The sequence below is a fragment of the Xiphophorus couchianus genome, chromosome 6, assembly GCF_001444195.1.
Source record: "Xiphophorus couchianus chromosome 6, X_couchianus-1.0, whole genome shotgun sequence".
NCBI lineage: Eukaryota > Metazoa > Chordata > Actinopteri > Cyprinodontiformes > Poeciliidae > Xiphophorus > Xiphophorus couchianus.
Genome location: NC_040233.1, coordinates 12,313,171 through 12,334,718, shown reverse-complemented (window position 1 = coordinate 12,334,718; position 21,548 = coordinate 12,313,171). Strand labels below are relative to the sequence as shown.

Below are 21,548 nucleotides of genomic sequence, written 5' to 3'. Positions count from 1 at the left end.
TGCAGAAACTTTTCCAACACCTAGTATATGTTGTTGGTCTCGATTTAAAGAAAACGTATAAAGTTTAGCTTTTCCTTTTGTTCACTTTATTAAGAATGAAATACAACAGCAAGACAAAAAGTCATTGGAACACCAAAAAAGTAGATGACTGATCCAATATCAAAGGGACTAAAGAGAAAAAATAGTGACATTCTACTCATCAGATACACACAGCCGTGCAAATTTTCAAGATGTTTAGCAAATCCGTTACAATCAAGTGTTTAGCTCAAGCTTTTTCCTTATCCCAGCCACACAATCTGCTGTATGTCTATGGGACACATCTATTAAATCATTCTGAAGGAGTTGATTTGAACAAAGTCCAGCAATGGATCAGCTAATAACACAGAACATATTTACAAACCAGAGATTAGAGAAAAACCAAAGGATTTGCTACCGACTGGTATAGAAAAATGGTGTTACACAGACTTCCTGGAGTGTAAGTACAAAAAAAAAGCTTTTTCACTAGCAGATCATCCGTAATAAATAGTAACATTACACAAACAGCACGTATTAGAAAAAGCATGTCAGTAAGAATAAAACAGAGCAGCTATTAAAAAAGCTTAATGAAGAAAAAAAAAGCAACAGCTCACAGCAAAAGCACAAACAGCTCAGGGTTACAAAGAAACGCACGCTAGCTTGCATCGTAGCCGTCTGTGGGAACAGGACACTAGGACGAGTTAATTTTCATGTAGACCAGTGGTTTTCAACTCCAGTCCTCAAGAGACGGTGTCCTGCAGCTTTTAGATGTGTCCCTCGTCCAACAGACCTAAAGCAAACGACTGAATCACTTCCTCGGTATTCAGTCAACTCCTGCTAATTAATTGGAACAGAAACACATCGAAAAGTTGCAGAACTTTACACGAGTTGAAGACCACTGATGTGGAACAAAAGATTGAAATTAGATTTTTTTTAAATGAGACATTTCTCTAATTTTCCATCTGACATGCATACACTCACACACATTTACACACTGATGTCTACCTGACAGAAAGGGACGGGGTCATCGTTAATTAGGATGACAAGTTAGAAAGGTGTTCACAGCCCAATTAAAAGAAGCATCAAAACAACCAAACTCAGAGATCAGACAGTGGAGGTTAGCTGTATGTTAGAGACGACCTTATTTATCAAAAGTAGTAAAAGCTAAGCTGAGAGCAAGGGGAGAAGCAGGAACATAGGAACTACTCTCTTCCTGTACGGGCCATGGTTAGCACCTAGGCGTTGCGGATGTTGTATTATTTGGTTCAGTAGTAGCTTTGAGCGTCCTCTCTGGGTTTGTGGCCTTCTCCTCCGTGTCTCCGGTTCCTGCGATGTTCATGGTGCTGGTTGTGATGATGGCGTCTGTACCGGTGCGAATGCCGAGCTGGAGGAAAAACCGTCGGTGTCAATTTTCTTTGAACAAAATGTTTCAGTGTTGGACACAAAATGATCACAAAGAGAAATAAAGTCGGGGTTTTTTCCATACTATGAAACCACAAACTCAGACATCACAAACTCAGCTTTGTCAGCCAGCACAGCAGCTAACAAAAGTAGCAGCATTTCAGAAAACAAAAAATACAGCCGTAAATTAAATTAAGACAGAGGCGAAAAGTTAAGTGGTGTTGTCAAGCTGCACTTGAGCCGAGCGCAACAAAGTAAAATGCTTTTCATATTTCTAAAAATTAAACAAAAAATTTCACATTCTACTTTGCTTTGGCTCAAAGATATAATTGATTTTGGGATCATTTTATAGGAAGTGGCAGGATTCAGGAACCAGATAAGTTCTAAAAAGTTCCAAAAAGTGCCTGGAAAATTCCCCAATATGTATCTGATAAGTTCCAAAAAGTACCCAACAGTTCCTACAACAGGGGTGGGCAATCCTGGTCTTCGAGGGCCAGTGTCCTGCAACTCTTAGATATCTCCCTGGTCCAACACACTTCAATCCAACAGCTGATTCACCTCCCAAGTGCAATCAAGTTCTCCAGAGCCCTTCTAATATTTGACTCAGTTGTGTTGAAGTAGAGCTACATCTAAAAGTTGCAGGAGACCGGCCCTCCACCCCTGTTCTAGAAAGTGCCATGTATACCTTCCTGAAAGCAACTAATAATATCCCCCCCAAAAACAACCTTTCAGATCCAGGAAACGAACCATCTATTCAGGTTAGGTTCCTGGAAAGTATCCGGGGAAAACAGCTGGTGAGTTCTAGGATGTAGATGATAAGTTGCAGGAAAGTTTCACAGAGGTTAACCTTTGAGTTCCTAAAAAGCTCTAGAAAGTATCTGGAAAGTTCCAACAACAACACAGTGTTCCCTCTAAGACCACTGACGCGAGACCACAGAGTCAAACTCACACTTTGTGCAGATGATCCTGGGACGCTCCCAGCTGCCGTCGGCCCGGCAGCGAGAAGTCGGGATGTGGCGTTGGTAGAAGCCCTCGGAGCATTGGTAGCGCACCACAGAGTGGATCTCGTAGTGTGACCTCCGCCGGCCAATCAAATGAGCGTTCTCCACTGCTGGCGGGGTCCCACATAACACTGTCAGAAATATTTCAAATCACATAAATTAACAGGAGACAGCTGAATAGATATCCTTTATCCACTGTTTCTTTTTTAATGTAGGAGGAAAACATTTAAAAGTCGCTCTAATGAGAGACAGTACACACACACTGCCACCAGATGGCAGTGTGTATGATGAGTCAAGCTCAACTACAATCAAAGGGAGGTTTGAGTATGTCTCTGCAGAGGACTAATCTATGAGATTACAGACAAACAAACAAACACCTTCATCTCAAACAGCCTGTCCTTGTGTTTCCTCACTCCTTTAGCACCTCATAACTTTACTTCATGTCTTCAGTGTACTTCCTTTGCTTCCTACAGGCTCTATCTGCATTCACAGTAAGAATGGTTTGCTCCCAAACTGCGAGGATGAATACTAAGGCAACCTGGTAAAAAACTGTCCAGAGGACATTTAGATGATATTTATGAACCTGGCAATAACCGGCAATAACTGCAACATCAGTTCTGGAGCTGGAGTGAGCATACATGGGACCGAAGGCACCTATGGGAGAAAGATTGAGATTAATATCACTTTCTCTCAAAAAATCAATATGGGTTTGGGCAGAATTGCAACTTCACTTAAGTGTGTGTTTGTCATAAATTTCTTTTAGGGGATGAGACAGTATCAGTAAGGTGAAGCTTTAAAGTTTGGGTCAAGCGAATGAGAAATTTTACCAAAGTAAAAAAGCAGGAACAACATGAACAGGGAACAAAAGCTGGTGATGAGCACTGATGACTAAAAGGAGGCCAGCTTGTCACACACACAAACACCCAGGTGGTGTTTTTCCTATGAATAATGCATTTTACATAGCGAGGGAACTTTATTGATTTATTTACTGTGAAATTCTGAACATTGTTTTCTGAAGTTACAATGACAGGGAAGGCTTTCCCAGGTGATGTGAGCAGATTGTTCCCTACCTGTGCCTTTCTTGCAGATGTAGGGCAGATTGTAGTTGCAGGGCACGTCGTTCCACTTGCCATCCTCATGGGCAATAGTCACCACACAGTCCTCACCGCCTGCAAAGAAATTATCTGGCTGGCTTTCCCTCCAGTTCTCATAAACCTGCATAACAACAAACAGCAACCGTCAATATGTGCTTTCATGTAAGTCCTGCAAGAATGGACCATTTAAAGACGTAATTCAAGTGGGCTCAGTTAAAAGCAAAAAAGCAGTTTTCTTACTTGTAGTACATAAACCCTTCTTAAGACTTCATTTAGCATAAATACCAATTAGGTGGTTCCAGAGGGCGAAGCTATTTGCTTGTTGGCGAAGGATGAAGGTGAAAGTGGATCTCTACTGTCTTAAAACGACAAAAATCCCCAAAAGGTCGAGGCGGTTTTGTGAGAATATTGTTTGACGAGCTTTTAAACCGCGGCTAAACAACTAATCTGTATGTGTACAAAGTGAAGATGCCAAGAGACTTTTGAATGAAACTAAGAAATTATAATGCATCAGAATCTCACTTCAAATTTCCCGAATTATCACTTTAAGAATGTTAATAATGCAATTTAGAAGAATAATTATGAGGTTTAGCAAACAAATAAGAACAAGTTAGAATTTTAATTCAATGTCAGAGCATGCTACTCTGAAAAAGTGTTTCCATTCTTATTATATCATGAATCAACTGTGGTCAAACAAGTTGTTGTTTTTTTTTCCTTTATCTTGATCCATAAATCACCTAAACAGAGCCTGACTCACAACATGAAGTAGGCTTAAAGTTTTAAAAAAGTAACACATCATGCCCGGATCTAAATAAAATTAAAAACAGATGAGATACAAGATCGTAGTCTGGAAAAGTTTAGGAAGTCTAATGCTTTGTATGCCTTGAACTGTCCTTGGAGTGGCCAGCGTATCTAAACTAAGGTCACAAAAAATGCCTGTTTTCCATAAATTAAATTCATATTTATAAAGACTTTTTTCTATTTATCCTGGTTATGTTTGTCTGATTTAAAAATGTAAATTTTTACACGAAGATCTGAAACATTTCAGTGTGATAAGTAGCTGAAGAAATCTGTAATAAATTAATTGTTAAGTAGCTTTCAAAATTCAGTCACTCAGGTCCAAACTATCTTTTTTTTAACTCATCAAACCTGTTGTTATTTAAAAGAAGAGTCAGAGGCCAATTTAGTTACTGCAAACATTCAAACTTAACCACAGCCTCCCTGATACAACTAAAACAACGCAGTAAAACAGCATCAGTTCAAAGCTTAAAGAAATTATTTCAGATGAATGAAAACCTTAATTCTGCTTTTAACATGTAGATGTGGGAAGTAAAACTGCCCACATCTTCCCATTCTTTCACACACTCCATCAAAACATGTTTGCATTAAACATTCATAGGTGAGGATGAACGAGTGTGTGCCTTAATCATACATGAAGGAAACTGAGAAGACGACAATACGATGATTCAAACGATTGTTGCCCAGAAAAATGTTATTTAAAAGAAAAAAAAGTAAAAACTGAAAAAGTAATACCACACATTTCAGAAGAAATGATTAGAGGAGCATCTCCAATTAGCTATTTTAGAACATCCTACCACAGGGATTAAGACAGGCTTAAAGGGATTTTTCTCCTACTCGTCTCTGAGAGTGTGAGGATCTGGTGTAAAGATCTTCATGAGAGACTGTGTGGGCTTTTTTCTGCACTCGGTTGTGCTGATATTCATTCTGCTCATTCAGAACATTACAGCTATGTCTTTTGGCATTGATATCTTCTATGGTTTATGAAATATTCATCTTTTTGTGATCTTCTTGGGCCACATTGAAATGAAAAGAACATCCGATAATTTCAGAAAAAATCTGCAAAACTCTTTGCACTCTTTTACAGCTTACTACTTCCAAATACTTTCAGCTGGAAATGCCGTTCAAACATTCAAATATACTCATATTGTTCATTGTACTTCCTTTTATTTCAGCTTGTTCATATCTTTTACTGATTTAATAAAATCCCTCTTCATGTTTTTGCTTACATTATACTCAGTCTTCAGGAAAAAAACATGGGTTGATCTGGTCGATAAACAGATAAGCAACAATGGCTCACTAGCTCTGAGGAATCCCAAACCTTCTAACCCTACTTCACACTGCACCTGACCTCCTGGTGGGCCCAAATGGAGAGGACTTTACTAGTTTTGGTCTAAACCAGGCCAAGCACCAGGAGCCAAAGTTTGATCTAGTTGCTCCTCCTAAGCCTGACATCAGGACATTTCCAAGGTTCACCAAATGACATGGTGTCGGTTCATTGAGATCCTTGGATCAGTTCGATAAATTTCCTGTGCTCAGTTTGCCATGGGAGGCCCAAAGCTGTCCCCAGGGTCACAACCCATCAACTTGGTTGTTCTCTGGAGGTCTAGGATCAGTTTTTGCCTCAAGCAGAGGAGCTCAGATATGTTGGTTTCTTGTCCATGATTAATGGTAAGATGAATTTGGAGATGAATAAATGTACTGGGGCCTTAATCAGCTTCTTCTGTAGGTTTGCTGCATTCAGCCTGAGAGGCAGGGACGGTTTGAGCTCCATCATTCAGGGTTCTGGCAAAATTGAAGAAAGAACTTGAGGTTTGAAAATCCTTTTTGAAGGAGACATTAAGGCAGAACCAGAACTTGCTTGGACTACAGCAGTTCTGGTCTGGGAATGCCTTGGGAAACTCTCATGGTGTGTTCACACCAAATGCATCTTGAACATCAGGTGCATCTGGTTCACATCCAAATCTATTGGAGGTGTGTTTTTAGCGTTTAGCGCTGCGTGATTTGTACCGTTTGGAGCGTTTAACGCATCAAGCGCGTCCAACGCTTAACATAGATTTTGAATATACACCAGACGCGTCTGACGCTCAAAACACGGTTGTTGTGAACGCGCCATCAGAATGAGCTGGAGTATGTTGTAAGGCCAGTTTTTGTATGACACTAATAGATAGATGACTGTATATTAATCATATATTATCCAAACTTTCACCTCAGCATTAATATTTCCATCAAGCAGGAGTTAGTGCTGTCCGCATATTTTAAAATCTGTTATTTGTGTAGTGTGTGTCGTAGCTGACCAGATCATTGCCGTCTGTCCACTGAAAGTCCTCCTCCACTGTGCGATCATTCAGACCGAACCAGGCGTTGTCATGACCCAGACCTAAAAACAAGCAAACAGTGTAAGGATGAGATTTGTTTTATTACCCCAACTAGTTGATTTTAACACCTTTTTTTTAGTCTTGTGGGATTTGCTTAGTTTTACTGCCTTTGTCTTTGTTTTCTCCTGCATTAGACTCTTAGAAGATGATGTTTTTTATGTCCTGCTTCAATTTTAGTCACCTATTTGTTTTACTTTAAGTTATTGTGGTTCTGACTAAAAAGTGCGGCAATTATTTTTTTTGATTCTCTCTTGCGTTACGTTTTTGTTGTGTCACACATACCGTTAATAAACTCCTGCTCAGCGACAGAAAGGACGCTGCTGAGATGGGCACTGTGTTCTCTGCAGTCCTTCTCTGCATCCTCCCAGGTGTGTCTGTGGCTGAAGTACCTGTGAGAAAACAGCGAGTGAATCCACATTTAGCACAAATTCAGGTTTAAATGGTTATTTGTGAGCAAATAATGGACAATGTGTAAACGTGTGAGCAATACAAATGAATGATATCAGCTTTTTTTTTTCAGCATTGTAACATCATCTGCTCTCATACCTGTAGCAGTGGCCATGAAACTTCCTCCAGCCATGCTCACAACCTTCAACATCTGAATAGAGCGAGAGAGAAATGAGAAGTAAAACTAATCTCCCCCTCAAATTGCAGTTAAACGCAGAAGGCCAGATAATCATTAGATGAAAAGCCTGTGGAGGATGCGAGGAAGACGGAGTGTTCTGTCTCATTTGGCAAATAAAGACTAAAATATATGACTGTGGCATCTGGAGAAGTTAAATACTTGAACCATAATTATATGTGCCTACTTTCCATTCACAGCACATGTGGCCCTGTCTCTGCACTATTGGTATTCATTAATAACACCAAGGCCTGTGCATTCATTTATAACTGCAAAGCTCAGATATTCATTAATTCTCATTAAGCTGGTGCAGACACACACAGAGAGGCTCCCACCTGGAGCTGGATGTGACTGGAACCAGTGAGGTGAGGAGTCATTACATCTGTATGTTGGAGTGTATTGTGATGAGTGTGAATTGTTTTGTTTTGTGCACGTCAATCAATCTGGCTGATAGAACAAATAATCTTTAGTTTATTTTTGTCAAATTGTTGACTGAAACATGCCTCATGTTATATAGCATTGGTTTCTAGATTTTAATTTATATTCATGATATATACAATTTTTAATTTTATTTTTTACTCTTTACAATTTTTAAAAAAAAATATATATATATATACAAATTTTACATTTTAACATTTCTGGTTTTTTTTTTTTTACTTATCCTGTTGCAATCACAAACTTCAATGTGTTTTATTTGTATTTTATAAGGTCGTGCTACATAAATTAGTGCATGATTATGGGTAGGAGTAAGTAGGGGTAAATATTAACGCTTGGGTTTGATTTAGGTCTGACTGGACCGTTCTAACATGTCATTATGTTTTGATCTAAACCATTGCATTTTTATTGATTTGGACTTGTTGGTTTCAGATAAACATTCAATCAGTGACTCTAATCTTACTCTTCCGAAGCATCAGATTTTATGCATGCACAGATAACTTTTGTTGACAAAAACTCCTACTTGAGTTGTGGATTTCTGATTTCTTGGTTGTTTATCTCTTTCCTTTCATAGCCTGTCATTCTGGCTGGACGGCCATGTTTTGGTAGGTTGCTGCCATGAAAATCTCCATTTTCAGACAGTGGGCTGAATAGAGCTCGTGGGATGCTATTTCATAGCCTCACCTTGCTTTATAATTTTCCATAATTTTATCTCTGACCTGTCTGCTGTGATGTTTGGTCTTCATGATGCTGTTTGTCCATTAATATTCTCTAACAAACCTCCGAGGCCTTCACAAAACAGCTGTCTCTACAGTGAGATTAAATTACACTCAGGGCCACTGTGCTGACTAATTGGGTCACACCTGAAGGCAATTGGTTGTACTGGATTTCATTTAGACTAAAATAGACCGTTAGTTGAATACTAATGGATGTCACATCTTTCATGTGTGTTGCTGTAAATGAAATTAAATGAAAGGATTTACTAAATCTTTCCAGTTTACAGTTTTAGGCTAAATTGTGTTGCTTTATTATATGAAATCTCAGTAAAACACATTAAACTGGTTGTCGTTTGGTTTCTCCATCTAAACACACTTGGGTTTAACAGGTACAAATAATTTATTTGCTGTATTTTTACTAGGAGATCGATTTTTTTTTTTTTTGTCATTTAGCTAGCTTTGCAGTGTAGCACAAGTATTACTTATTGCTCTTTCATCTGAAGCAAAATTGTTTCTTTTATGGTGTCTAAGATTCTTTTTGCTCTTTTCATGACAGATATATCTGCAGTAAAGGGTAGATGTTCAGTTACCTGTGCAATAAAAACTCTAAAATATTCATGCAAATATTTTTTTCCAACAGCTAACACTATAATATATTCAACTACACTGCTGCTGGTGCATTAATCATAATGTATGTAGTTGCTTAAAAAAAACAAAACAGACTGGAACGCAGTGCTGCAAATTAGGGATGAAATGCAGATTCCTGCTGCAAATTTTGCGATCGATTGAAATCTGCCCTTGCTCCTTTTTCTGCTGACTGGAAAAAAAAACGTGCAAATCATACACAATCCAGGCATAAGCATTTGATCGCCGTTGAGATTTGAGTCAGACTTCATCATCCTGCAGCTGTGACACACGCAGACACCTTGTCAGAAAGGTGAGCTAAGACGTGGCTGTGCTTTGACACACAGCGCCAACAGATCCTGCACATTGATTAGGATTATTTCCTCCTGCAGAGCAAGCTTCAATCCTTTCAAAGCCAACAATGGGGTGACTGGAAATCGTTGAGAAGAAAACTCGTCAGCGTGGTCGCAAGCAACAAATTAGTTGCCGCTCTGCTTTCTACCAACATTTCTTTTGAACAAGCAAAAAAAAAAAAAGAGAGACAAAAAAATGTCACTCCCTCAGTTGGGAATCATCAGATTTCTCAATGTGTGCATGACTGCAGCACTCCCTCTCTCACCTTTCTCACATGTGTCTCCTCCGTAGCTTGGCAGGCAGAGGCAGAGGAATGAATCAATCTTGTCGACGCAAGTTCCTCCATTTTCACAAGGCTCGGACTGGCAGTCGTCGACGTCTGTGTGGAGGGGAGAAAAAAAAGCAGCAGGAACAGACCAGATTCAGATTTCATTAGGGTTCAAATTAGACATAATGTATTCTGCTCATGTCTGGTTTACTGAGAGATCTGGAAAAAAAACAAAAACAAAAAAAAACCAGCGTTGCAATTCAGATTCCGAAACAAAATGAGCTGGTGATTAGTTCTGCCTTAAATAGTAAAATGTGTCCTTGTTGGTGAGTACATTATCATAATTCAAACAGGATGTGAGGGGAATACAAACAGGCTACCCCCACTTTTATTGTTTGTGCTCATTCTCTTGTAGAGGAAGGCACTTTGAGAGGCTTTGAAGTGTTATTATGTTTACAGAGCCTAATGCTTTCTTATGCATATTGTCTTTATCTACAAATAAAGGCATGAGAGCAACACGTCTGCCTCTATACATTATGTACGTTAATTCAATGACAGTGCTGTCATAAATTTTGTTGTATGACTCAGCAGATCAGTCTGCACCCAGCTGAGGGTCTGGGCTGAGCCCCCCTTGTTCTGGCAGATCCCCCCCTGCTGAGGCGGCTTTCAGAAACTCAAGGCAGCTGCTGTACAGTAGCGTACGCTCAGGGCAAAATCAAGGCAGGGGAAGATAGTATTTCTCTGCAGAGCTCAATAGAATATCACTTTATAATGGTAAATAGATGTCTTCTCCTTGGCACAGCACACAATCACCAGGACTAAAGAAATACATTTAAATTTAAAGCAGACGTGAAAGAAAAGTATAGCCATTTACCGGATCAAATTTACTTTCCGACATTCTAATGGTTTCTTGGTTTGAAGCAAAAACAGGGCTAAGCAGGAAAAAGGTCAGCAGCTGAGAGAAGCTGAATGTGTTCGACAGATCAAACCAAATTGACCTTCAGCCTCATCCAAGACATCCACATTTCATCATTAGACTCTGAGCGCAGGCGGCGACAGGACATCAATATTCACACAGGATACTTTAGGCTCACACAGAGTAGGATGTACTGTTCTACTATAAAGGCAAGTGAAATTATTATATAAAATAACATTCTAAGCCGTTTGTCTTTGTTGAGGTGTTTTAGTGTTGTGTCTGACTTTAATCTGACAGCTTGTACATTTGTGATTGTTCATCTGGTCTAGTTAAACCTTTAACCACTTAAATTTATATCCAATCACACAGAAAATATTTGCGTTTCTGCTGTAAATAAAATGCTAATTCATTAGAGATTCTAGATTTATAAATTTCTCCTACAAGTTGTGCAAGTTACAGTGCGATACTAGTTAGAAACACTTAAGAAATAAAAAAAGAAATTGATGAAGATTCTCTATTTATGCAATATATATTTATATATATCATGTGGATTCCTACATAGCTGCAGCTGGATGCTTCTGATCTTTGGAGAATAAATGTTCTCCAAAGCTGTAGTTCTCTTGCAGATGGGAACAAATTGTCTTCCAGTATTTCCTCATATTTTGCCTGTAGCATAAAGAGCTGATTGCAGCTCTTCATACCGCAATCACTCGAGTCACAATCGCTGAACTTGGGTCCATTTCACTCATCGTGAGACAACTCCAGCTGAATGGACCTCTGTTGAATTGGGTCAGTCACTTTAAAGAGGGGGAATATGTATATAATCACTTATTTTAGGTGGAGTATTTTTTGTATTAATTTGTCATTATTTTGTAGAAATCAGTTTCCACTTTCACAGAAGAGTTTTTGTTAAATTTTGTTGCTCATTACTGATATGGAAATGCAACAAAAAGAGTAAATCTGAGGTTGTGAATAGTTTTTATAGGCCCTGTATATCGTTGTGGTAACCGTTTGCCAGAAACAAATTGCATAAAGATCCAATAAAAGCAGTTCTTTTCTAAGGATGCTGTTGTGCTTTGAAACAGCCCTAGTTTTCTCTTTTATGTAGAAGCTCTTTATCTCAGAGTGATTCATCGATAATGTTCCATAACTTAAACAACAACAACATTTTTCTAAGGATGATCATTTGCTGAGCTGAAAATTTCTAAAAAGCTGCAAAACTCCAAAGAAAAACTTTGAAAGACCTTCAGAAAAGCTGAAGCACTACAGATGAAAACAACCTTAAAAGATTAGAGGTGAAACTGGCTGCTTTGAGGCTAACAACATAAAGAAACAGAATAGCTCAAAAATTAGAACTACTTTAAAGCTATATATATACCTCTCAAGAGACAATATGTTGTTGACCTAAATGAATAATAAGACAGCAGCAAGTAAACCTACTGGACGTGGAATAATTGTCTAGCAATGTATTAGACGCAATTTAAATGTTTTTACAACTGAATCAAAATCGATTCTTTTATCATTTTTAATTATGATCATTAGAGGAGCTATTGTTTATTTCTCAAGGGGCAAGAGATCAATTCAACCTTAAATATTTAAGAAACTCTATTGAATTGTTTTGAGTGTAATGGAAAGTTATGGAAACGATTCAGAGCAAGCAGACATTTGAGCCAAACTAGAGCACCCACCAAGAAGCAGAAAAATAAAATAACCCCCCCCCAGAAATCTTTATGTAAACTCTGAAGTTTAACTTTGAGGAATCCAAATGATCATCCTACTCTGACAGTCTCATGACCTTGAAGCCTCTCCTCCATTCTAGGGGGGAGCAGCGTGGCCTTTGACCTGCCAATCATCCGTTGGAGAGCCTCATTTCATTATGTAAGGGCTGACTCACTGAAATCATGTCAAACTGTGTGTTCGCTTGGAGTGAGTGCGTGTGTGTGTGTGTGTGCGTGCGTGTGTGTGTGTGTGTGTGTGCGTGTGTGTGTGTGTGTGCGTGTGTGTGTGTGCGTGCGTGTCGCTCACCCACCGATCTCACAGTTCTCCCCAGCGTATCCTTGTGGGCAGTAGCAGCTGTAGCCCGTCCCCTGAGGAAGGCACTTTCCTCCGTGCAGACACGGGTTAGTCACGCAGGGCTCCACCTCAGCTAAACGAGACAGAAGAGCACGAGAGACGGAGTTAATTAGTGATTCTGTGAATTCATGGTCAAATAGATCCAAGCCAGTCATTATTTCCGTGTTAATCCTGGATGATTAGGAGGATTTTGATGTGAGATCAGTTTATTAACCAGAAACAACAACAACAAAAAAAACAACATCCCAAATAGTTTATCATCGGTGCCGTTCACCCAAAAAACATATTCCCTCCCCACGTCTGTTCAAACGGATCCGGATCGCATCAACCCCGCCATCCACTTACAGCCACCGTTGTCATGGTTACCATATGGAAAGCGAGCCTCGGCTAGCTCCGCCAGGCGTAGTGGGCAGCGTGAGAACTTCAGACATTAGCCATCCTCAACAGAAATGAGCAGACCTCCCGCTGAGTGCTTCATTCATCCCCTAAATGTCTGCGTGTGTGTGGTCGCCCCCTCCTCCCTCTCCCCCTTCTACAAACACAAATTTCCATATCAATGGGCCAGTCACCACGTGTTTCCCTCCTGATCCGCTCATTATTGCAACTTAAGGTCTTTGGAAAGCTGTGGCTCGTTCAGTCTGGGCATAGAAAAGCTCAGTTGTGGGAGTCTTTGTTCTTCCAGCTCCGTCTCCGACACTGAAGGCTGCTTTCCGGAGGACGGCCGGGGGAGTGGGGGTTGCAGGCTTGTCTGTTTGGGTTTGGTGCGGGGTACAAAATAAAAATAAAAACATCATTACTTTGGCTTCGGTTTGCCCTGAAACTAAACCCAATTTTATGCATGGTACAAAAATTATATAATTGTTTTAAATGAAGCAAAATCAAATTCTTGTTTTCAAAATTGACTTAAGTTTGGCTATAAAATATATTTTAAAAAATCAACGAACATAAAATAATTCATGAAATATTCACGATATGATGAAAGTATGTAAACTTCTCACGGGCACCAAGCTACAGCCTTGCCGCATAATTAATATGTCCCACTACTCCTCTCTGCTGCCTCTTTGAATTCTGCTGAAGTCAGGAGCTGAAAAACATCCGTGCATTTCATTTTCCGTACGTCAGCCCCAGCATCAGTCAAGGTCATCGCCCATCCTGACAGACATATCAGCTGTTATAGCAGAAGAAGATTTATGAAAGAACTCATGTGAGCGCTGGGTAAACCGTGCAGGATTTGGCCGTTCATTAAAGCGAGTGGTGCAGAAAAATCTATATTCTCTGGGAGGAGCTGACAGAGTGGCCTGCACACCAGCAGCAGCTCAAACAACGTCAACAATGAGCTAAAAATCCTGATAATAAGCTAGTATATTATCTGTATTTGGAGAGTGATGAAAGTGTGAGCTAGTTTTTTAGAAGGACAGCACACAAAAAAAGGGTGACAACAAAACATAAAAAACCTTCGATGGAATATAAAGTTACGGAAAGAAGCTCAGGTCAGTGGAAAGTAATGTGAGAGTTGACGAGCTGCCGAATGTCCTGCAATCCAACCTGAGGTTTCTACTTTCAGTTCGCTCTCTGTGATTGAACCGACAGAGGAAGTGCTCCATCGTCCATTGAGCCGAACACATGCTGACCGTCACCAGCATCCAAACTCTACAACCAACAGGGGCGGAACACGTGCTGAAGTTCACGAAACAGAAGCAGAAGATGGGGGTCGTTATTCAAGTCCAATCTCCTGCATCCATTCACTTCTGCTGCTGTTGTGGCAAAGACATCAGCGTGGGTGTGCGTGTGTGTGTGTGTTTATGGCCCTCTATGGCTCCAGGGTCTCTCAGTCAATCAATCAGCCCTCATACCGAGCCCCAGCAGCCCAGATGGTTGCCCTCGGCTCCTTTGTCGATACAGTTTACAGCTGTTCTCCATCTGCAGAGTCCTCTCTCTCCCCCCGAGGAAGTGTTTCAAAACGCCTGCTGCAGACATGAGCCGCTTTCAGAGGCAACAAAAATACATCGGTGCGAAAATGTGCGATGGCATCATGCCCACGGGGGGTTCTTTAAAACACCCAGAGTTGGGATGTTTTGTGGATCTGCCCTCATTATCAAGCAAGTAATATGTAGTAAACCAGGTGGCCGGTTCGGCGCTTGACTGAGATGTCGTCGTGCTAGCAGACTTAATCATGGAGGTTTTTTGTTTGGTGGAAGGCGCGTGCGTGGCGTCGACTTGTAGTGGAAATAAAAGGCTTGCACTGAAGAGGTGGGGCGGCGGAGCGGGGAGTATGCTGAATAAATCAGCCAATGGCAAGGTCAGAGAAAATGAAAAACAGACTTAAAGGAAGATTCTGCTTCTTTTAAATGATCGGAACCAAGATTAATATCTTTTTTATTCATGCAGGCAGACATGCTGTAATGGAGGATTATTTTCACACAAAGCATCTTCAAAAACAATGTGTCTCGCTGGGACATGTGTTGTCTAGCTCGCTGGCATTATCACAATAAGCTAAAAAAACAGAGATTATTATCAGATGGTGGAGAGAAATTTTTATTTTTCCCATCTGAATCCCATTTTCCTGAGGTTATCCTTCCTCCTACCCTTCTCTGGACGCCTTGGCATTAAATTCAGGTAGTGGTTAAAATAATTCACTGACACATCATCTGTTTTTATACATTAAACACACTTGACTTTTTGCAGACATGTTTTGTACAAGTCAAATATAATCTAAAAATACATCTAAGAAATGTAATAGCATATTGCCAGCGTCCAAAACATTAGACTATATTTGGTCCTGACTAGCTAGAATTTATTGATACCTCTGGGAGATTTGTTTCTAGATTTTTAGGTCATTTAAAAAAAGAAAGATCAACATGTTTCTTCTGATTGGCAGTAATATTGTGGTTTTAATTGGTCTAGCCAGAGTCCAATCTTAAATCTGATAGAGACTGATATACAAAGTGATGCTCAGCAATTAAGATGGCTTTATTTTGCTGCAACAACAAAAATGGCCCCTCTGCCCTGTCATTATTAGGAGGGGTATAAATGATTTTCAATAACTTGGTCAACTAAGAATAACTTGTAAATTAAAATTATTACATCTTTTATATTGTTTTGTTATCTTTTCAGATATGCATGATTTTTTGTTATCAGAAACAAACTGATAAAATTTTAGGTTTAAAACTGGAAACAATTTTAAACCTAAATCTGCCAGGAATAAAATCAGCATGAATTTTATTCCTGCTTGGTCAAAAACAGCAGGATTTAAGTGCAAAATGTGAACTTGCAATGCTTCCAAACTATGCTTTTAGGGCACACTCATGTTGTGATGATTTATTTGTGGAGCATTTTTATACCTCAAAAACTTGGGTTGGAAATTTGCAAAGGAAGAAAAAAATGGTAAAAAGGTAAAGAGACCACCACCTGAAGGGAGAACAGAGTGGATGGCTCAGAGGTCAAAGGGCAGATGTTTCCTCCAGCAGTTTTTGGCAGACTCCCTCTGACAAAAGACTCCCTCTTTTGTCAGAGCTAACAGACAAAAGACACCCTCAATGTGTCAGAAAATAAACTTCCAGAAGAAGCCAACATGGCGCCCATGATCTAAATTTTACAAACAAGTTTTCAGTCGGGTATGTTTATTCGGAAAGCAACATTTTTGTTTCTCTTTGGTTTTCTGTTGATGTTTAAACTACTTTAAATAGAGTAAAAAAGAAACCCTACATTATCCAATAGGGAGAAGAATTAGCCAAATTGCCCAACTTTGGATTAGTTGTTTGTGGTTTGATATTAAATCACACATCGTAAGTTATGAAACTACAGCATCTCTGACTGTGAACCTTTCTTTGGGGATGCATCGGACACAATAACTGCATGAGGTGAGGTCCACCACAACAACAGTGAAAGAAGACTTTCTTTGACTTGCTTTCAAAAAACTAACATATATTGCAGCCAAGTTTAATGTCTAAAATCAGACTCATGCTTACCTGTTGGACTGACAGTTGTGGTGCTGATGTTGCCTCCTTCTCCCCGGACGCTGTCTTCATCCGATACACCAGGTAAGATGGTCCCTGATCCCACAGCATGAGACCAAGCGGACTCCTCGTCATCCTGGGGCCCCAACAGAGACAGCGGATACTCCAGAGAGCCATTCACCTTCTCCTCTAGGACAAAGGGAAGGGATGCTAGGGAGTCATTGGAGTTGTCCTTGACATTTGCCTGAAGTGAAGGAACCAATCCTGTGGTTTGAGTCTCAGTAGTAGAGTGGGAAGAGGTTGGTGGTAGTGATGGAGTCAGGGTTGAGATCTGGGAATAGGATGGGGAGAAGGAACTGCTTGGAGGTGAGAAGGAGGAGGTAGAGGCGTGGGATGGGGATGGGTGGGAAGGTTGAGACTCTAACAGGGACTTTGCTGATGGAGAGGAGGATATGGGTGGTGAGGGTGATGAAGTTAGAGATGGAGAAGATGACAGAGTTTGAATTGTCTCCTGCGGGGTAGACAGAGAGGAGTTTTCTGTTGCCGATAGCGTGGTCTGATCTCTGGCTGTAGAGGAGTCGTCCTCAGTCCCAGTTGTGGTCGTCTCTGTGGTCACCAGTGGACCTGTGGCTGTGGTTGTGGTGGTTGTGGTGGACTGTCCTTTTCTATGACCCCTCTCTCTGGATCTTTCTCTGGATCGCTCTCTAGGTTTACTGTCAGCCGGTCGCCGTGAGACTTGAATCTCCCCTTTTGCCTCTGCACCGGTGATTTCACCACTCCCCTCCTCCTCTGCTTTCCCTCTCTCCTCTCCTCTCCTTCTGTCTTCTCCTCTGCTCCTATCCTCCCCTCGGTGTTTCTTCCCCCTTCCTCTTCCTCCCCTGCCGCTGGCCCTGGAGGTCACGGTCTCTGCTCTCTTGTCTGCCAGCTTGGTCGTGGTCTCCATTTGGACAGTGATCCAGGGTTCCTTACTGGAGACTTCAGGTGAAGAGCTGGAGGGAATGAGGGTGTGGGTCTCCGAGCTTGTGAAGGTCTCTGTTGTCAGAGAGTCACTGGAGGAAGTCAGAGTGGATGCTGGGTGTGTGGGAGAATCTTCTCTGGACGGTGCAGACGCTGCAGGGGGGCTGCTGAACCATGAGCTCCCCCAGGAAAATAGACCTGTGAAAAATAAGAAAATAACGACGACAGAGAAGCAAAAGACAAAAATAAGACTTTGTAAAAATATTCACATCACTTGAATGCTTCCAGATTTTGTCAATCTACAACCACAAACTTTGTATGTTGGCATTTTATGAGACAGGCCAACACGAAGCAGTGAAATATTAATAATTGGGAGGAAAATAGTGCATCAATTACAAAACATTGTATGTAATTAAACACTAAAAGGACAAGTGGCAGCACTGGTTAATTGAGATATAAACCCTCAAAAGGGCAGACATGCTTTATGGGTGCTTCACCCAGCCATAATCTATTTTAAATCAGGTCTTCTTATTGATCTTCAATGTCCAAGAGGAAATTCTAACCTCAGAATTGATATTTCCGACTTTGACCTTGGAAATTCTGACTTTTAAGAACACATCAAACACACAAAAATATGTTTAAGTTTCCAAAGAGCTAAATCAGCAGGGTAAACCACCTCCATCTGGTGTCAATATACAGTATACACCTCTGTTGAACTCCTGAAACAATGTGGGAATATTGTAAAAATATCTGTAAACGGTTGTATTCACTGCATTTCCAGAAATTACTCTGGAATCAAGTGTGAAGGAAACTTGAATTTGTCAAAGTAAGTCATATTTATGAGTGTTAAAGGACAACTATGTACTTTTTAAACTAACGATTGTGTCTAATATTGATGGTAGCTGTTAGGCCTGCCATCAATCACAGCTTGTTAAGACTCCTACAGAAGAGGCAGACTGAGCCGCACAGAAAGGTCAGCCTGACTTCAGTTTGTCGGCACTCTTCAATCCTATATAGCAGTTTGCGCTTTTCTTACACATGTACCTCCTCCGCTGTTCACACTGAAATCCTTTATTTACTGCAGTGATGCCTGCAAGCATTTTAGCTTGCTTGACACCGTATTTGGCACACACTGCATGTTACATCTAAAACATATCCTTTGGATATTTCAGACCTATTTCAGCTGGAAACCACTCCAGAGCCACAGTATCTACCTGCAGGCTCTGAAGTTGAACAGGCTGCCATTTCTTTGAGGCATGTTGAGAAACACAATCATGTAGAGTTGGACTGCAAGTTCCAACTACACTATTTCATAAAGTAGTAAAATAAAACTGTGGCAATGTGGAAGAGAAGGTGAATAAATCTCCCAATGCTAAGATTGCGCACAATGCATGGGAAAAATCTGCATGTATTAAAAAATCATATCAACCGATCAATCATAAGTCTCTTTTTTTATATTTGAGTCTCATGTTGATCAAAAGTCTGTTTCTCTGAAGAGTAAATTATCTTTTTGAAATCAGAAAATACAATTGAAGCCGGGAGTTTACATACACCAAATAAAAAGACTTTTTTTTTTTCCACTCTGTCTGAAGTTAACTTAAATCAGACTAAACTTTTTGTTTTAGGTTAATAAACTACAAAATTATGTCTATTTGCTAAATGCCACAATTCTGAGAGAAAGAATATGTCAAATGTATTTATTAATGACATCAAAATCAGAAGTTTACATACATTTCCACAGCATTTCGAATCACTGGCTTTAAACTGGATGACAGGTGTCAAACCTCTTAGGTTTTCTTCCACAAGCTATGAAATCGCCTCACTCTAACGCACCTTTTCAGACCTACCAATACAATCTCCATAGGATTAAGATCAGAGTGGTGTGATGATTGCACTAAAACATTAACTTTGTCATCAATAAGCCACTTTGTAATCACTTAGCTTTATGCTTCAGGTTATTGTCCATTTGGGAGACCAATCTGTGTCCAAGCTTTAACTTCCTGGCTGAATTCTTTAGATTTTGCTTTAATATTTCTACATAACGGCCTTTCTTCTTGAAGCCATCTATTTTATGAAGTGCACCAGTTCCTCCTGCAGCAGTAATAAAGTCCCACAACATATTTTGAAATTGGGGTGGTGTTTTTCCTCCAAATGTAATGATGGTCAAATAGTTCCACTTTAGTTTCACCAGACCTTAGGACATGTCTCCAGGTATGAAGATCTTTGTCTCTGTGTGTATGTTAAACTATTAATAATCACACTAGTATAATTAATAGGTAAGTAAGAACACATAAACAAACAAACTCTGAAAGAGCTGGAGATTGAATGTTATGGTTGTCTTCACCTGATAAGGATTTTATCAAATGGTCTCTCTCTGGAAAGGTAAACTCACAGCTTGTGTACATAATTGGGATTTTTATCAGCATCTCACCTGATCTGGCTGTTTTCACAGGTGTTCAAACTTTTAACGTCAACTTGTAAAAAAAAAAAAAAAAAAAAAGTGAAAATCTATTTTGATCAAAGATTATGGGATGATCCTTTGAATAAAAACAATGCAACTGAATTATTGTCTACGTTCTAACACAGATAAAAACCAACAACCTGATTTTGAAGTTAGTGGTTTTAATGAAGAAATGTGAAGCTAAAGGGACATAAATCTTTCCACAAGACAATGTATCATTCGTACATTAGAGTAACCTGTTAAAATCCTCTTCTTCGAACTTATACCTGAACTCAGAGTCACTTCCTAATCTTGGTGCTTGGGGCCACCTGCCCTGCATGTTTTAGATGTTCCCTCACTTTAACACACGCGGTTTAATTGGACAAATTACTCTCTCAGCATGTCGTAAAGTTCAGAGGAAGCCTTTTAATGACCCCATCAAGTCTTGTGTAGCAGAGAAACATCTAAGATGGGCAGAGTAGTGGATCTGAAGGACTATGGTTAGAAAAAAACACATTAGCTCATTTAAAAAAAGAGAAGAGGAACACAGTTTCTCCTCTCATGTTCTAGTCCCTTTCCACAGGGACGCTATGAAGCGTTAGGAAGAGATCCCAAGTAAAAATGTTACAGATATGACTTTAAGCTGCATGAATTAAATCTAAATATTACAATGTTTGGAACAATCACACAATTTTTATTTTTAAATGTTTTTGCATCAGTGGGGAAATGTGTTTAGATCAGAAAAACACCTTCTCTGCTGACTTCTAGCTCCTTCTTTAACCTCATCTGCTTTTGCACCTCCAGGTGCATTCAGGGACAAAAATATCTTTTAAAATTAGATCCATTTTTAGATCACCAGCAGAACGATGTTGGAAAGAGGACATGAGGGGGCCCAGTTTAGGAAATGAGATGAGCCTGCTGTGGTCCTGTGAAAAGCAAACCCATTCATCCTTTACACAGCAGAGTCCACTTACAGGTTTCAGGCGGTCCTGGTGTGTATTTGAAAAACTTGAACTGATTAAGATGTGCAGACAACCACACTGGTGTGTGTCTGAACAGGCTACTACTAGCTTGTGGTTTTAAAGTGTGACAATTGTATTTACCAGGAGAAACCGGGCTGGGATCTTTTTGCTCGTTGAGTGTCTGTTTCGTTGTAATTTCTTCATCATGTCCGCTTGGTGCTTTGGTTCCTTCCTCATCCTCTGTTCCCATCAAATAGTTCCAAGGTTTCCAAATTGACTTCACGATTTTTGTGATCGCCTGAAGAAGTAAGACTGTGGTGAATATGTGTTGAAGCTTTTTCAAATGTTCTAAAATAATTAGAAATAAAACCAACTTTTTTCTCTGTGGGTGTTGGGTGAGCAGGAGGCTGCAGAAACTCCCCAGAATCGGGCCCAGGCTCCGGCAGCTCCCCCCAGTCAAAAGAGCTCTGCCCTGGGGTCAGCTGAAGGGTCACGAACGACTCTGAGGACTCAGAAGACCAGGGATCCAAAGCTACGA

At 40.1% G+C, this 21,548-nt stretch overlaps 1 protein-coding gene across 3 annotated transcripts in view; it reads right to left on the bottom strand.

Moving 5' to 3' along the window:
* Positions 1 to 63: 63 nt before the first annotated feature.
* The window catches only part of LOC114146628 (neurocan core protein-like), a 49,174-nt gene continuing 27,689 nt past the window's right edge, over positions 64 to 21,548 (bottom strand). For all 3 annotated transcript variants that reach the window (XM_028020890.1, XM_028020889.1, XM_028020891.1), the window contains 11 exons: positions 21,385 to 21,542; positions 21,152 to 21,308; positions 16,664 to 17,806; positions 12,652 to 12,768; positions 9,704 to 9,817; positions 7,234 to 7,285; positions 6,970 to 7,076; positions 6,607 to 6,689; positions 3,488 to 3,632; positions 2,366 to 2,548; positions 64 to 1,399 (listed from right to left, as the gene is read on the bottom strand). In XM_028020890.1, coding sequence (XP_027876691.1) covers positions 1,281 to 1,399; positions 2,366 to 2,548; positions 3,488 to 3,632; positions 6,607 to 6,689; positions 6,970 to 7,076; positions 7,234 to 7,285; positions 9,704 to 9,817; positions 12,652 to 12,768; positions 16,664 to 17,806; positions 21,152 to 21,308; positions 21,385 to 21,542 — 2,378 coding nt within the window. In that variant the 3' untranslated portion in view covers positions 64 to 1,280. The remainder of the gene's footprint in view (positions 1,400 to 2,365; positions 2,549 to 3,487; positions 3,633 to 6,606; positions 6,690 to 6,969; positions 7,077 to 7,233; positions 7,286 to 9,703; positions 9,818 to 12,651; positions 12,769 to 16,663; positions 17,807 to 21,151; positions 21,309 to 21,384; positions 21,543 to 21,548) is intronic.